Source organism: Rhinatrema bivittatum, chromosome 2, assembly GCF_901001135.1.
Source record: "Rhinatrema bivittatum chromosome 2, aRhiBiv1.1, whole genome shotgun sequence".
Lineage (NCBI taxonomy): Eukaryota > Metazoa > Chordata > Amphibia > Gymnophiona > Rhinatrematidae > Rhinatrema > Rhinatrema bivittatum.
In genome coordinates, this window is record NC_042616.1 from 135,819,396 (window position 1) to 135,836,163 (window position 16,768).

At 44.1% G+C, this 16,768-nt stretch overlaps 1 protein-coding gene across 3 annotated transcripts in view; it reads right to left on the reverse strand.

The window, feature by feature from the left end:
* Positions 1-16,061: 16,061 nt before the first annotated feature.
* Positions 16,062-16,768, reverse strand: part of ACBD5 (acyl-CoA binding domain containing 5) — a 101,238-nt gene continuing 100,531 nt past the window's right edge. For all 3 annotated transcript variants that reach the window (XM_029588651.1, XM_029588650.1, XM_029588649.1), the window contains one exon: positions 16,062-16,668. In XM_029588651.1, the coding sequence (XP_029444511.1) occupies positions 16,656-16,668 (13 nt within the window). In that variant the 3' untranslated portion in view covers positions 16,062-16,655. The remainder of the gene's footprint in view (positions 16,669-16,768) is intronic.

The window sequence follows — 16,768 nt, forward strand, 5'->3', positions numbered from 1 at the left end:
AACAGAGGCTATGACTATAAATACATTAAAGAACCTGGACAGAGGCTTTATTCATCCCTCTTCCTCACTGGCAGGGGCTGGATTCTTTTTTATTGGGAAAAAAGACCAATTGTTACATCCTTGCATTGATAGAGGTCTCAATTATATTACAAAGAATCATCAATATCCTCTTCCCTTGATCTCAGAGCTCTTTGACCATCTTTGGGGCACACAAGTATTCACCACACTGGACCTTCAGGGGGCATACACTCTGATCAGAAGCCAAGAGGGCAATGAGTGGAAAGCTACTTTTAATAGCCATGCTGGACACTATGAGTACCCTGTAATGCCATTCGGACTGTGCAATGCCCCCACAGTCTTCCAATTTATTATAAATAAGATCTTGAGACCTGCTCAACTCCCATGTGGTGGTTTACCTGGACAACATCCTAATCTTCTCAAACGTATTGTCTGAGCACCAACATCATGTGAAAAAGATCCTTCACAGACGCAGTGAGCACCATCTCTACCCCAAGTGAGAGAGGTGTATCCCTTTCTGGGATATATTTCATGCGAAGGCCTTTGAATGGACCCAGAAAAATTAAAAGCCACAATGGAGTGGCCACGGCCTATAGGTGCTACAATGCTTCCTGGGATTCTCAAACTAAAAACAGGCACTTTATCCCCGATTGCTCCTCCTTGGTAGCCCCTCACAGGCGTTACTAGGAAGGGCTTAGACACCAAGAATTGGATCTCAGTGTAGGAAATATTCAAATGCAAGAATTGCAGCAAAGACAGCCAATTCAAGATACTAGCCTTAATATTTCAGAGATTCTGGAAAAATCAGAATCAAATTTAGTGAAGCCCTCAACATTATTGGTGTCATTTATGCTTGAATCTGATAGAGATTGGGTTTTCAGGAAATACCTTTTGAATAGGTCTAAAGAGTTCCTGGGCTGCAAGGTCCAGTTGTTCCCCGACCTAGCACCATCGTCTCAAAAGCATAGGAAACAGTTTTTACTGTTAAAACCGCAAGTATTACAATTAGGAATGTATTTCATTCTGAAATTCCCTTGCAAATGTGTAATAAAGTTTGAAGGTAACACATATATTTACTCAACTGATACAGTTAACCCAGTTTATTGCTAATAGAGTGAACCCAGCTTTAAGCTCAACACCAGGAACCACATAGAAGCGCTCCTTAGATGTGAAATGATCTCTCTAATATTAGGTTACCATCCCAAAGTTAGGATTGATTTGGTTAATTATACAATTTTGTGTATATTTTATGATTGAAATTGTGATGTCCTGGATCCACTATGATGGGCTTGAAAGGTTTGGGTGATTGGGAGTCAAATCCCTATGTTATCATTTATTTAGTGGGTAAAGATTTCTTTTTTCTCATTTATGTAACCTGTAATCTAACTCAAGTTGTATATTGCTTGATGCTTAAATTGTAAAATGCAATAAACAGCTATAAAAAAAAATTGGATCTCAGACGTTATTGAGGCTTTGAACAGCTGAAAAAGGAGTTCTCTTGATACGTGTTTACACAACCCACATCCGTCTAAGCCATTCAGCTTGGAGGTAGATGTGTCTACTCAGTATATAGGTGCTGTTCTCCTACAACATATCCATACTGGTCCTCTCCTGACTTGCCCCTATTTTCCAAGGACATTCTCTCTGGCAAAGAAGAATTATACCATTTGTGATCAACAGCTGCTAGTAGTCAAACTAGCCCTGGAAGAATGGCAAGATCTGCTGGAAGGGGGATAAGCATCAAATAACCAGATCACAAAAACCTGCAACATCTGATGCAAGCTCAGGCTGAACCCCAGGCTAGCTTGCTGGTTTTGGTTTTTTTTAAATGTTTGACTTCAAGCTATGGCCTGCTGACAAGAACCATAGAGTTGATGCTCTTTCCTACTCATTCAATACTAAAGGAACTCTGGAACCTCCATAGCACATTATTGACCCAGCCAAGATTGTGGTTGCTGCCACTTTTAACAGTTCCTCCCCATAAAACTGTGATGCCTCAGCATCTAGGACAAAAGATTCTTGAATGGGCACGACTCCCATCTATCTGGTCATCCAGGTATCACCTGGACATTGGAATTATTCATGTGACACTACTAGTGGCCACAGATGAAGACTGATATTCAGCATTATAGGATTCTGCTCTACATTACTATGCATAAAGGTGTCGGAGCCCAACCATGGGGGTTGTTACAGCCACTGCTGGCCCCCACAAAACTCTGGACCCACATAGCCACAGATTTTATTTGTGGCCTTCCCCTCTCTGGTGGCACAACCACCATATGGGTGGTTGTGGATAGATTCTCAAAGATGGCACATTTCATTCCTCTTCCTGGATCCCATCTGCACATGAACTGACTAAACTCTTTGTGCAACACACTCACAAAAACAGTAGGTTTCCCTGGTCAAAATTTTTTTCTTTTCACTTGTAACCACATATCTAGCAATACCAATACATTATTTGTAGGACCCACACTCTATGAGTTTGCATTTCAATCAAACTCAATCTGGTTATGGTCCATTTACTTTATTTAATTGTTGACTCCTTTTTATATTTTTATGTTTCAAAATTTTTCTTAAAAATAAACCAACTGGAGCTGACTCACTAACCCCACTTGTCAGTATCTCCTCGCATCAATGGAGCGAATGAATAGGTATTCCTTTATAGTTCTTTATAATCCTTAGGAAACAATCCCATATCTCCAAGTATGAAACAAACTGCAGAGTAATATTCATCTAATATAGCAAACAGTCCCACTTCAAAATAATACTCATCTGATGCAGCAAACAGTCCCAGTCCCGACACGATCGTGTTTCGGACCACCCTGGTCCTGCCTCAGGGGAAAACGCTCATGAAAAGGCTGCACTCCATATCCTGTGACAGCTCCAGTCAAACGCTGTTCATTCTCCAAAACATCTGTGGTTAACTCAACTGTTCCTTCTCTTCGCAGTCTGGCTTCAGACCCGCTCTTGATAAACATTTATGTGGGACGCACCAAGAGGATGATTCGTACGAGACTTATAGAGCATAGAAGCTGTATCAAGACTTCCAAACTTACAGCCCCTCTGGTTCAGCATTGTTTAGATGCTAAGCACAACTTTCTGGATTTGCCTTGGTCTGTGTTGGAAAAAGTTCGGATGAGTAACAGAGGAGGAGACATTCAAGCTCGGCTTAAAAGACATGAACATTTCTGGATTTTTAAACTTGGTTCTGTGTGCCCTCTGGGCTTAAATGAGAAAATTAATTGGTACTTGCTGAGTTAACTGAAATTTGTACATTCTTCTTTCTTGCCACTACTTTAGGATTGCGATAATCACCTTGGTTTAGTACAGTGGTGAGCATCACTACTTTGCATCCAGGAGACCAGGGTTCAAGTCCTTATAGACCTTAGATTTTTTGGTTTTTATTTGCATAATCGGACCTGGTTGAGACCTTCTTGGGTTTTTATTTGCACAGTCGGACCTGGTTGGGACCTTTTTGGTGCTTTGAAGGATTTGTTTTTCACTATATTTTTGGTATGCTTTAACTTTTTTTGTCCTGAAAGATTTATAGAAGTGTCTGTTTTTCCCTATTGCTCATATAGTGTTTATATATCTAGTATTGAGTTGCAAACTAAGAAGAGATAGATACAGTAGATTGAGTTCTCCACGACCCAATTGAGGACTGAGATGTGACGTAAGCACTTCCAGTTTTACGATAAAAAGCTGGGGGGGGGGGTCTGCCATGTTTTTTTGTTGTTTTTTTTTTATCAAGAGCGGGTCTGAAGCCAGACTGCGAAGAGAAGGAACTGTTGAATTAACCACAGATGTTTTGGAGAATGAACAGCATTTGGAGCTGTCACAGGATATGGAGTGCAGCCTTTTCATGAGCGTTTTCCCCTGAGGCAGGACCGGGTGGTCCGAAACACGATCGTGTTGGGACTGGGACTGTTTGCTGCATCAGATGAGTATTATTTTGAAGTGGGACTGTTTGCTATATTAGATGAATATTACTCTGCAGTTTGTTTCATACTTGGAGATATGGGATTGTTTCCTAAGGATTATAAAGAACTATAAAGGAATACCTATTCATTCGCTTCATTGATCCGAGGAGATACTGACAAGTGGGGTTAGTGAGTCAGCTCGAGTTGGTTTATTTTTAAGAAAAATTTTGAAACATAAAAATATAAAAAAGAGTCAACAATTAAATAAAGTAAATGGACCATAACCAGCTTGAGTTTGATTGAAATACAAACTCCTAGCGTGTGGGTCCTACGAACAATGTATTGGTATTACTAGATATGTGGCTACAACTGAAAAGAAAAAAATTTTGACCAGTGAAACCTACTGTTTTTGTGAGTGTGTTACACTTTGTAAGGGTTTCTGGAATATAGGAGTATTTGGGCGGTTTTTTGTGGTTAAACTCTTTGTGCAACATCTTCCGTATGCACAGGCTGCCTCTTCACATCCTCTCTGAACGAGGGGTTCAGTTTACAGCCCAATATTGGAAAGGTCCATGCTGAAAGTTCGGAATTATGTTTGATTTCACCTCTGCTTATCACCCTCAGGGCAATGGACAAACTGAATGGGTGAATCAAAGTCTCAAGGCCTTTCTGCAGGCAGACATGAACCCATGGCAAGATAATTGGGCCTCTCTCTTTCCATAAGCCAGATTTGCCTATTACAATCTTGTGACCACTTCTACAGGATTTTCACCTTTCTACATAGACCCTATATCTACACAGATCAGTTCATGTCTGACAATTGTCCAGCAGCTAACTTGATGGGACAGGAGCTCCAGGAACTCTGGCAAGAGACATAGTCTTCTGGACAAAGCAGCAAAACATTCTAAACAAGCCAAAAGGAAACGTCATCCTGCACCTCAGCTGCATCCAGGAAGTCTAATGCTAAGCTAGACTAAGAACATAAGACTTAAGATGCATTCTATGAAGTTTACCCCACAATCCATAGATCCTTTCCCTGTCGACTGACAAGTGGGTTCTGCAGCATACAAGCCGAGATTGCACTGGACCTTGAGAATTCATGACCTATTCCATGTCTCTCTATTACACCAGCCATTCTGTCTTGGTTAGGCACACCACCCTTCCAAACCACTGAATATACCCAATTTGAGGTACAAGAAATTCTGGGTTGACGTAGGGTCTGAAATCAATTTTAGTACCTCATTTCTTGGAAGAACTGAGGAAAAGTCCTGAGAGCCAGCCTCTAACCTCCAAGCCCCACAACTATTATCAGATTTCCACAGCAAATTCCCTAGTACACACAGACCTAAGGAGTTGGGTACTGTTACAGTTAGTGGCTCACAGAGCACTCCAGTGAGCTGCCACACTCACCTCAGGACAATCCTGCCAGCTGAGAACATGGCAGACCATCCCCCGCAGCATGGACACTGCCAGCCTCCCTTCCTTCACTGCTCCATAGGCAAACACAACACTCTGAGCCTTAAAGGCCCCACAGCAGGAAATAAAGAAATTACTTATCTGATAATTTTGTTTTCCTTAGTATAGACAGATGGACTCGGGACCAATGGGAATAGTGTACTCGTAAAAGCAGTTGGGAGACGGACTCAGATTTCAATCTGACAGCAGCTTACATACACCCATTCAGGAAGCTTAGCTCTTCAGTATTCTTCTCTAAAAGCAATTGTGGATATATGTGTGTTTTAATTTATTTATTAATAACTTAATTAACTTGGCTAACTTGATTAACTAGGACTGGTTAAACTGATTTCCAATTGGAGACACCAGTGCACTCAAACAAAAAACACAGACATCCAGCAACCATGGGTATCTTGAACTAGGGGTAAAACCTGGCTTACCCGTGCTTGTCTTGCTCTCAGGGATTGTCGCCCGAGCTTTCTGGATTTAGGGGCAGCAGTGGGCAGGATGCTGAGTCTGTCTGTCTACACTAAGGAAAATGAAATTATCAGGTAAGTAATTTCTCCGTTTCCTAGCGTATAGCAGATGGACTCAGGACCAATGGGATGTATAAAAGCTACTTCCGAACCTTGTGGAATGTGCCTTGACTTGTAGAGGTGGAGGCTTCCCTGCCTTTACATAGGCTGCCTCGATTACTTCTTTGATCCAGCGGCTATGGTTGCCTGCTAGGCTGCTTCCCCTTGTTTCCTCCCACTATGAAGGACGAATAGGTGGTCCGTCTTTTGTACGGATTCCAATCTTTCCAGGTATCGGACTAGGAGTCTGGCGATGTTAAGATGGCGAAGAAGGCGCGAGTCTGCCGAGTCCTTATGTTCGTGTGGAGATGGCAGTGAGATGGTTTGGTTTAGATGGAAATGAGAAACCACCTTCAGAAGGAAGGAGGGGACAGTGCGAAGCTGTATGGATACCGGTGTGAATCTGAGGAACGGTTCCCAATAGAATAGTGCTTGACGTTCAGAAATGCGACGGGCTGAACATATTACCACCAGGAATGCAGTCTTCAAAGTCAGGAGCCGTAGTGACAGACCACTTGTAGGTCTGAAGGAAGCTACCGCTAGGAAGTCTAGTACTAGAATGAGATTCCATAGAGGCACCGGCCACTTTAATGGTGGTCGGATTTGTTTGACCCCTCTCAGGAAGCAGGAAACATCTGGATGGGTTGATAGACTGATGCCATCCACTTTGGCTCTGAAGCAGGCCAACACGGCCACCTGATCCTTGAGGGAGCTGAGAGACAAACCCTTCTTTAAACCATCCTGCAGAAATTCCAGGATCATGGGGATTTTGACTATCCGCGGAAAGTTGTCGCAGTCCTCAAACCAGGCTTCGAATGTTCTCCATATTCGTATGTAAGTTAGAGATGTGGAAAACTTGCGTGCATGGAGCAAGGTATCAATCACTGCCCCCGCCTATCCGCTCTTCTTCAGGCAAATCTTCTCAATGGCCAGACAGTAAGACAGAATAGAGTTGAGTCTTCGTGAAGGATCTGTCCTTGCTGGAGAAGGTCCCTAGTGGAGGTAGGCACAGAGGGTTCCCCACAAGAAGTATTCGCATGTCTGCATACCATGGCCTTCTTGGCCAGACCGGGGCCACTAGAAATACTAGCCCCCTGTGGTGTTCTCTCTTGCAGATGATCCCTCCCAGTAGTGGCCATAGGGGAAAGGCGTACAGCAGGTCTTCACGAGGGCATCCATTCCCCGGGCATGCGGTTCTCGTCTGCAGCTGAAGAACTTGGGAACCTGGGCGTTGGACCCAGTTGCCAGGAGATCCATGGCTAGGGTTCCCCAGCGGTTTACTATCAACTGGAAGGCTGTGGTCGACAGCATCCAGTCCCCTGGGTCTAGACTCTCTCTTCTGAGGTAGTCCACAGTGACATTGTCTTTTCCCGCGATGTGGGCAACTGAGATCCCTTGCAGGTTTGCTTCCGCCCATGCCATTAGGGGGTCTATTTCCAGGGACACTTATTGGCTTCTGGTTCCTCCCTGGCGGTTGATATAGGCAACTGTTGTGGCATTGTCAGACCTGACTGACAGATTCACCCCGGAGTCTGTGACAGAATTGCAGGCAGGCAAGTCTTACTGCTCTAGCTTCGAGTCGGTTTATGTTCCATCCCGACTCTTCCTTGTCCCATTGCCCCTGGGCAGTCAGTTCCTGGCAGTGGGCTCCCCACCCTCACAGGCTCGCATGCAGGTTAGCAAGATCCAGGTTGGTGGGGGATAGTCTTACTCCCTTGCTCAGATGGTCTTCTTGTAGCCACCATTGGAGCTGGGTCCGATCCTCTGCCATTAACTGGAGGCGAATGGAGTAGTTCTGGGACATCGGGTTCCATCGTGACAGTAGGGAACGCTGTAGTGGGCGCATGTGGGCCCTTGCCCATGGGATGACTTCTAGGGTTGATGTCATGAGACCGAGGACTTGGAGGTAGTCCCATACCTTGGGGCGAGCATAGTTCAACAGTTTTCGAAATCGATCCATCCTTGTAGGGGGAAGGACGACCTTGTCTTGTTTGGTGTTGAACCGGACTCCCAGGTACTCTAGAGACTGGGAGGGCTGCAGGCAGCTCTTGGCTGTGTTGATGACCCACCTGAGATTCTGCAATAGATTCTTGACTCTGATGGTCACCTGGTAACTTTCCTCTGGCGATTTTGCCCTGATCAGCCAATCGTCCAGAGACGGATGTATGAGGATTCCTTCCTTCCTTCCTCAGTTTCGCCGCCACTACCACCATGATTTTGGTGAATGTCCAAGGAGCAGTAGTTCAACCAAAGGGTAGTGCCTGCAACTGGTAATGATGGTTCAGTATCAAAGCATAGGAAGCACCGATGGTCATAGTGGACTGGGATGTGGAGATAGGCTTCGGCTAGATCCAGTGAAGTCAGGAATTCTCCCGGTTGTACTGTCCTTATGAACGAGCAAAGGGTTTCCATGCAGAAGTGCGGTACCCTCAGGTAGCGATTGACAGTTTTGAGGTCCAGGATGGGCTGGAATGTTCCCTCTTTCTTGGGGATGATAAAATAGACGGAATAGTGCCCAATATTTTATTGGTGCGTGGGCACTGGAGTTATCGCCTTTAGGGCGAGTAGTTTTGTCAGTGTGGTTTCCACTGCTGCCCTCTTGGAGAAGGAGTGGCAGGTGATTTCACAAATTTATCTGGAAAGATGCTGTGGAAGTCCAGGTAGTGTCCCTCTCGAATGATGGTTAGGACCCATCTTTGGTAGAAGAGGGTAAGTCTGCCCCCTATGGCTTCTTCCTGTGGATGGGTCTGTTGATTCTCATTGTGGGGAACAGCCGGGGTCTGTACCTGAGCCAGCTCTTCTCTTCATGTGTCTGTTCCGAAAGGACTGACCCCTTGCCTGTGGGGCGAGGTGCTTGGTATGTGTTTTTGTATGGTCTAAAATGCTGGGCTCCTCTGCCCTTGGTTCTTCAGGGAGAGCACTGGTTTCCTTTTGTTCCTATCTTCCGGTAACCGAGGTACTGGGGATTCGCCCCATTTGTTGGCTAACTTCTCCAGTTCACTTCCGAACATGAGGGATCCTTTAAAAGGCATTTTTGTTTAGTCTTGGAGGTCGCGTTGGCTGACCAATTTCGGAGCCATAGTTGCCTTCTGGTTGCTATTATGGATGAGACGCCCCTGCCTGAGGTGTGCACCAGATCAGAGGTCGCATCCATGAGAAAAGATATTGCCAGTTCTAGTGTTTTGGCGGAAGTGGTTGCATCCCTGGAGAGAAGCAAGTAGGCACGTGTCACAACGGCGCAGCAGGAAGCGATCTGCAGGGTCATTGTTGCGACAAATGACTGTTTAAGGATGGATTCCTGACGTCTGTCCTGGGCATCCTTGAGTGCAGCTCCTCCTTCGACTGGGATGGCAGTGCGCTTTGAGATAGCGTAGACCATGGCATCCACTTTTGGGAACCCTAGGAGTTCTTTGGCCGTGGGGTCCAGGGGCTATAGGGCTTCTAGGGCCCATCCTCCTTTGAAGCTGGCCTCCAGGGCATTTCATTCCAGGTTAATCAGTTGTTGTACGGCCTGCAGCATTGGAAAACAGCATGAGGCCTGACGGAGACCGACCAAAACTGGGTTTGCCTTTGGCTCCGCTGTGGTACTTGCGCCTGGGATGGCCAGCATCTTCAGGCTCAGAGACATGAAATCTGGTAACTCGTCTTTGGAAAACAATCGCATCATGGTTCGGTATGGTTCCATCCCTGCAGGGATTTCCCCTTCCTCCTGGGAGTCTGGCTCTTCCCCCGAAGTGTCTGTATCCCCTAAGGGGAGGCTTTTGCCCGGAAGGGGCATGTCTTGGGGGATCCGAGAGGGGCTTGTAAGGTCTTGCTCTTCTGGTGGAGACTGGCTGTGTCACAGGTGGTACCAATTGCACCTGGACAAGAGGTTTGCAGCCCTTTGAAGAATTCCACCCAGGAAAAGGTCCCTGGGTCCATATTGAATCCAGCGGAGTTCCCCGAGGTGCTCATCTGAGGAGGGGCCAAGCCAGAGATAGAGGTCCAGGGTACTATCATTGGTGGACCCAGATTCCTCTACTGACTGAGGAGGGCTGTTTGGGTTCCTCCTGAGTCTCTTCGCACTGCAGACATAGGGCAGAGGCCACTTCGGGTTGCGCAGCTCTCAGGTGACAGGCTGGGCAGAGGGCTTATCCCTTGGCTTTCTTGGCCGGCAGTGCCATGGTTTGTGCACATGGTGTGGCTCAAAACTAGTCTGTGCACGTAGGGGTGCATGCCGGGAGTCTTAGTCGTGCGTTCCGGGTGCGCCGATGTGTGTGCAGAATGCAGAAGATGTGCGTGCAGGCCACTATTTGCACTGTTAGCGGAGATGCGCGTGCTGCTGTGTGCACAAGCCTATCTGTGCACCTGGCACAGATGCACACGTCGCTGTGCGCACGGCTCAGTTGTGCGGACAATACAGCGATCAAGAGGGGGAATTGGCGCCAACGACCATGTGGGCAAGATGGCAAACCCCCTCCATTTGTGAAGACCCTCGCACCGGATCGGGGTCTAGCCCGGATAGGGCTGCTCAACCCGATATAACAGATGCTGGAAGGACAATCTGTGCGGTTGAGCCTTGGAGACTGGAGAGACTAAGAAAGTTTTCTACCTTACCTTGTCTCGGCGCTTCCCGGTCTCGTGCCGGGCGGTCTCTGGCTGCAGGAGGAGAGGGAAAATACCTTCAGCGCCGTGCTCGGTATTGCACCCGCTGCCTCTCAGCCACTCTGGGGCTAAGTGCACGCCGGGAACCGGTTACCAGATCGAGGCTTACCGCTGAGAGATCTTGGAAATCACCTCAGGAATTCTCAACTGGGGGTGGGACCCTTAGGTATCACCACAGGAGAGCAGGGCTAGTCTTGTAGAGGTAAGATTTTCTCTCTTCTTTGGTTTGGATTTTCTAACATTGTGCAAGTGTGTGTAGTGTCCCTAACTGCATAGGAGACTGAGAAATACTGAAGAGCTAAGCTTCCTGCACGGGTATATATAGGCTGACGTCAGATTGAAATCAGACTCTATCTCCCAACTGCTATCAGGAGTACACTATACCCATTGGTCCTGAGTCTATCTGCTACACGCTAAGAAACCTCAACTTTGGTGCCTCTTGATGGCATCATGTAGATGGATATTTCAATCACAACTTTTCACCCACAAACCACTGTATTCCAGTGTACCTTAATGTGTATCCACAAAATTAAGACAATAGTGCCACCGGTCAATGTTAACTAATAACAGAATTTTTTGCCAAGTACATATGTGGGCCCCTCACTCTAAGGGTCTGTATGGTACCACAGACTCCCATGCGGTATGGGGTCACCTTACTTTAATTATAACATTTTTTAAGGTTTTTTTCTTTTATATTAAAACTTGTTTTTACTTCTCAATCTCAGTCAATTATTCCTTATCGCTTTAACCACAATATTCAAAGATACAGGAGGAACGATAATACTCATCTGTTCCAATCTTGGTTAATCTCCCGACACGCACGTGTTTCGAACGAGAAGTCCTGCTTCAGGGGGTTTCCTTCGGTATCTATTTCTCACAACATCTTCCCATATTAAATGATGCAATTTTCATCCTCTCGTCTTCATGGCTTGTATATTCTTCATTGATTCCACGTCAGCCTCTTTGAGCCGCGTCTGCTCTTGAAATGGCGTCCCGCAGACAGTGATCCTTTTGTACCCCGTAACCGGAAATTACGTCACCAAGGGCTTCAGTCCCCTTTCACATCCGGATTGTCTCTTTTTGCACAGTATTGCCGCATATTCATCACTTAAAACCTAATTTATTCAGGTTTATTCAGACAAAATACCAAAACTCCACTAGCTTCCTCAATGATCTTGTTTCATGTCACCTCAGTCAACTCTCCAGTACTTCAGCCTCCTTCATGCTGTTAATCATAGTCGCATTATTCTCAAAGTTATCAATAACGTCCTCATCGGTAGCGTCAACTTTATGTATAATCTTTAAGTTCTCTATAACGTCCTCATCGATAGCTTAAACTTTATGTATAATCCACATACAAGTGTTCTCATCAGTCAAATCAGCTTCAACTTTATACTAAAGACCACCATCATGTTGATCTCCTGGAATCTCCTAGCTCATCATCATTTCTTTCTTTCACCAAGCTGTAACACGGGTTGTCCATCATATCACAGCTGGTCATTTCATCACGCTCAAAAGAGTAAAAGCTCTTTATTCCCATATCAGCATGTAGTCAAGATCGAGTCCTTGTACAGCATAAGAGCTCTTTTTTCAGAAGAGCAAAGCCGGATCCTTGTACAGCGTATCGGAAAGACTACAGGATCTCAAGGCTTCAAAATTTTCCATTCCATGTCCTCAGCATATTTACAAAACTAGATATATATCCTCAGCATATTTATAAGACAAGATCTACAGTGGCCAATCAGCAATTAATGAGGGAATACCAGTTGATCTTCTCATTAAGTCCACCTGGATCCCACTGTATTTAACCAGTAGATCCAGAATTGTTCGCGCATATTTAAGCGCTCTTGAATGTCTTCCCCCCGTGGACCACATTGCACTTGTTCTAAGACTAGCCATTTCAAATCTACAAAGTTATGATGTAATGCCACGCAGTGTTGCACCATTGGAGCTGTTATTTTTTGTCTTTATGCAGCTTCTGTGCTCAATTAGTCTTGTTCTGATCTTTCGTTTGGTCCGACCAATATATAGCAGGTTGCATGGGCATTGGATGGCATAGATAACCCTCTCTGACTCACAATTTGTGAAACCATTTAAACGTAAGACTTTGTCAGAATTAGGCACTTGCCACTGACTCCCTGTCACTGCCAGGACACACATGTCACAGTGGCCACACACCTGGTGGCCACCCGATACTTGGGGCACTATTGTAAATGCAAATGTAGATTTCACCACCATATCTCTGATATTTTGGCCCCTAAAAAAAGCAAACTTTGGTCCAGTTTGAAATGTGGAATGTAAAGTCAATACATGACAATGAGTCTTGATAATGTTAATCAGTGTACCAGCCTGTTTTGCATGGCATGTCTTAATTTTGATGGATATTTCAAACCAGCCGCAACTCTAGTAATTTGCTGCAGCAATGGGGCTCCTGCCTAGCAGTGTGGTACGTGTTCCTGATTTTCTACCTTGTCCAGCCTTGCTTTCTTCTTTGTCCTGTCCAGTGTCTTCATTCACTCTTGGCTTGACCTTCTGGATCTGACCTTGCGTGAACCTGACCATGATTGCCTGCCACCTGGACATCACTATTCTTGCTCACTGCCTGGCCCTTCTCAGACTCCTCTAAACCTGCTAGCTACTCTGACTCTGGTATGTCTCTGGACTCTAGTTAACACCTCCACCCTAGGAACCCACCTAAGTTCTGTTTGCTGCCAGAATCTATGGGTTCAACCTGCTGAGGAGGTGGCTAGTATAGGTGAAGCGCCAGACGGTCCTGCTACAGGGTGCGTTCACCAGCTGCTGGCATAGACCTTGGGGGTTTGCCCACGAGGCTACATCAACTACATTGCTGCACTAAGGGCTCACACACTTGCTACTCCTTACATGTATTCACTCTCCTAGGTGAAAATGGGAGAGTATGGTGGAGGATGGCTGCAGCAATGCTGGATAGGAGAATATGGATAATTCCTTATGTCTTCTTAATCAGAGGTAAAGAAATATCTCACTAGATCTGCTATCTGATCGAGTGACTGATCAGATAGCAGTTCTGACCCAGTGTGAGTGGAGGAAATTCTTCCTAGTCAAGAACAGATTCTTGTTCTTGAATAGGAAGTCTATTGGAGGCAGGTGGTACTGAAGAACATGTTGGTGATTGTGGCCCCTACAAGAACCCTAGTGATGGTTCACATTCCTTTCCACTGTCATTTGTAATCAGATGAGCATATTGTTATGGAGAATGCACACATGCAAAGAATGCAGAGAGCAGGATTTAATACAGCTTAAAGATTTACACTTCAAACTGCAGACACTAGTAAAAGATGTGCATTTACGTAGCATGGAGATACGGCACATGTAGATGGGTAGGAGTCATAGATGTAGAGTTTATTGTAGGAGGGAAGGGGGGGACGGGGACCATGGGGATCAGCGTCACTCCCCTCCAAACATTCTGGGCTAGTGCTGAGTCAATCCCTCCTTTTCTCATCCACTAATTTGAAGTCCCTAGTTCTTACCCCCCTCAAACCAATCAGACAAACTACACCTATGACAGAACCTCCCTAATTACTTATCCCTATGTATGGACACTAGATTTTGTGTAAATCAGTAACTCAAACTTTCACAGAGAACTTACAAAATTACTTACCTTATATGATTTAAGTAATGCACATAACTATTTTAAAAAAAAAAAAATAATTGTATTTCAGCTCCTTTTTCAGCCTTGCAGGATTAGTTTGTGATTTGTTACTCTTTGGGCAAGCATGTATGACAGTACCAATAGAGTTCATCTTTGACTATGTATATTCACAGCTTCAACTAGAGGGAAATTAAGACTTATTTTCCACCTTTCAGCCACTAGCTTATTTGCAGTGTTATGCTCAATAACAACTGTCTTGTTTGTTAATATTAAACTTTAGTAAGTGTAGATCGCTAATACCCAACTTGGTCCAGGCGAAAATTATGTGGGCATAATAAATATTGGAGCCTGGTCCAGGCTGCAATACTTTTTATTATGCCAACAGAAAAATTATTCAAAGATGGCATCTGACTTACACTAAAGTCCATTTCTCATTTTCAGTTTGTGGAGCTGCTACTAAAAATTTACCTGAAGCAAGTTTCCAATATAATAAGAGAATTATTATGTTAAAGCTTGGGCTCACAGTCCCACTGTCTCAACCCAAGGGAGATGAAAGCGTTATTGCAGGGGTGACCATGAACACCAACCCGTTTAGCTATATTAGGACTCAACAGATATCTGCACTGGTGGCTCAACATTGTTTGGATAAGGGACAAAACTCTGATGATATTCAGTGGTGTGTCACTAATTGTGTTCATGTTGAGTAGAAAGGTGGCAACTTAGATTATTATCTGAAAAAGAACTCAAATGGATTTTCAAATTAAACAGTATTTCCCACTCTAATTCCTGAATTTGGAATTAGAGTGGGAAATACTGATATAACTCCAAAATCTGAAGACCATACATGTCATATAATATTTTGGTTTAGCTGGTAACTTTTCCCTTTTCCCATAATGTATGTCTAATGACTTTTTTTTAATGGATCTTTAAAAATGGCCTCTTATCTTTAGTTGATATGATTGATTTATTCAAGTCATGTGCCTAAGAAATGGGTGAACAGACAGAGCCTCGGAAACAGGAATATTGTTGGGAAAGAAGATGGAGGTGCTTGCATATGCTTGCTCGCCAGAAGAAAGGAAGATGGGATGCCCCTGTCAGCCATTTGAGATAAGTTCCTCTATCTTTCATTCATATATATTCTGGATTAATTGTTGTGCTGTGCAGTTATTCACAAAAAAGTGAATGCTTTATATTGACAATTTGCTATGAAAAAAAGTGCTTGTTTTCACTTTGAATGAAAGGGTTTTCTCACTTCACAAGAATTTCCCCAGGCTATGATTATAATTCAAGGACTTAAGGAAGCCCAATACTCAGCAGCACAGACAGCGGACAAGTTTATCCAGCTAAAGTCAGCCCGGACATTTAGCAGAATGCTGTCAATCAGGTGCGCTGCTGAACATAGCCAGCTAAAGTCCAAGTTATCTGGCTAACTGCTTAGCCAGATAATTTGGAAGTGGTCAAAGTACGAGAATTCTAAAAGCCGGTGGGGTGACCAGCTAAGTCCCAAATCTAGCTGGACAAACCATTTGAATATTGACCCCAAAGATGCTAAGCTATGTTTCTGCTCCATAACGCCAAAGTTCTGTCGCCAATAGATTCAAATTGGCCTCTAACACCATGTTGCATTCTGTGTGCCTGAGGATGTTAACAAGCAAACATAGCCACTCAGTTATACTAGGAGGGGAGTAGAATTCATTTGGAAGAGAAAAAGCAGCAGATAGCAAATCAAGGATACATTTTAAAGTACATAAATAAAAACTGTGAGAGCTTGTATGGTGTGGAGGAGTTGTATGAGTGGTAAAAAAACACAAAAGGAAATTATCTTGTTAAAATTAATTTAATTTACATGAAATTTGCTTTAAAAAAAAATCTATCAACAATATTGTTGCTTGTGACAATCCAATTAAATCCACAGGGGCAGTGGCATGTGCAGCCTCACAGTCAGCCTTTGAAAGGAGACAGAACCTTGAATCTTAATTGGTGCTCAAAATAAGCAAAAAGAAAAAAAAATAAATCAGATGTTATCAGTGTCAAATTCTTTTTTACATTAAGAAATTCTCTAGTTCAGATCTTCCATTTCATACCATCCATGAAACTAGCATCTGAATGTATGGTTGGTGTCAGCGGAATGCTAATCAGGAACGACATTCTAAAATTCTTTAATAATTTAAAACATTTTCATGTTTTTCAAAGGTGGTGGTACATTTTTTCTTACTTGCAAACTAGTAGACATTACTCATTCAAGGATCAGTAATATTAGTCCTTATAAAGCTATCATTCAAATAGTGCAAGATAATTACTACAAGCAGCAAAAGTAACCACCGTTGATCCATGAAGAACCTCATGGGAACTTCTCAGTGCCTTCTCTTCAGGGTCCTTCAAACCCTAGTTCACCACAAACAGCAAGATTTCTCAGTTCAGTTTTCTATAAGAGCAAAACAAAGGGCCAGTTCATTTAAGGAATAGTTTCCTTGTTTTTTGCTTTTGAAACAAGCATTCTGTATTTTAATGATAATGAACTCAAA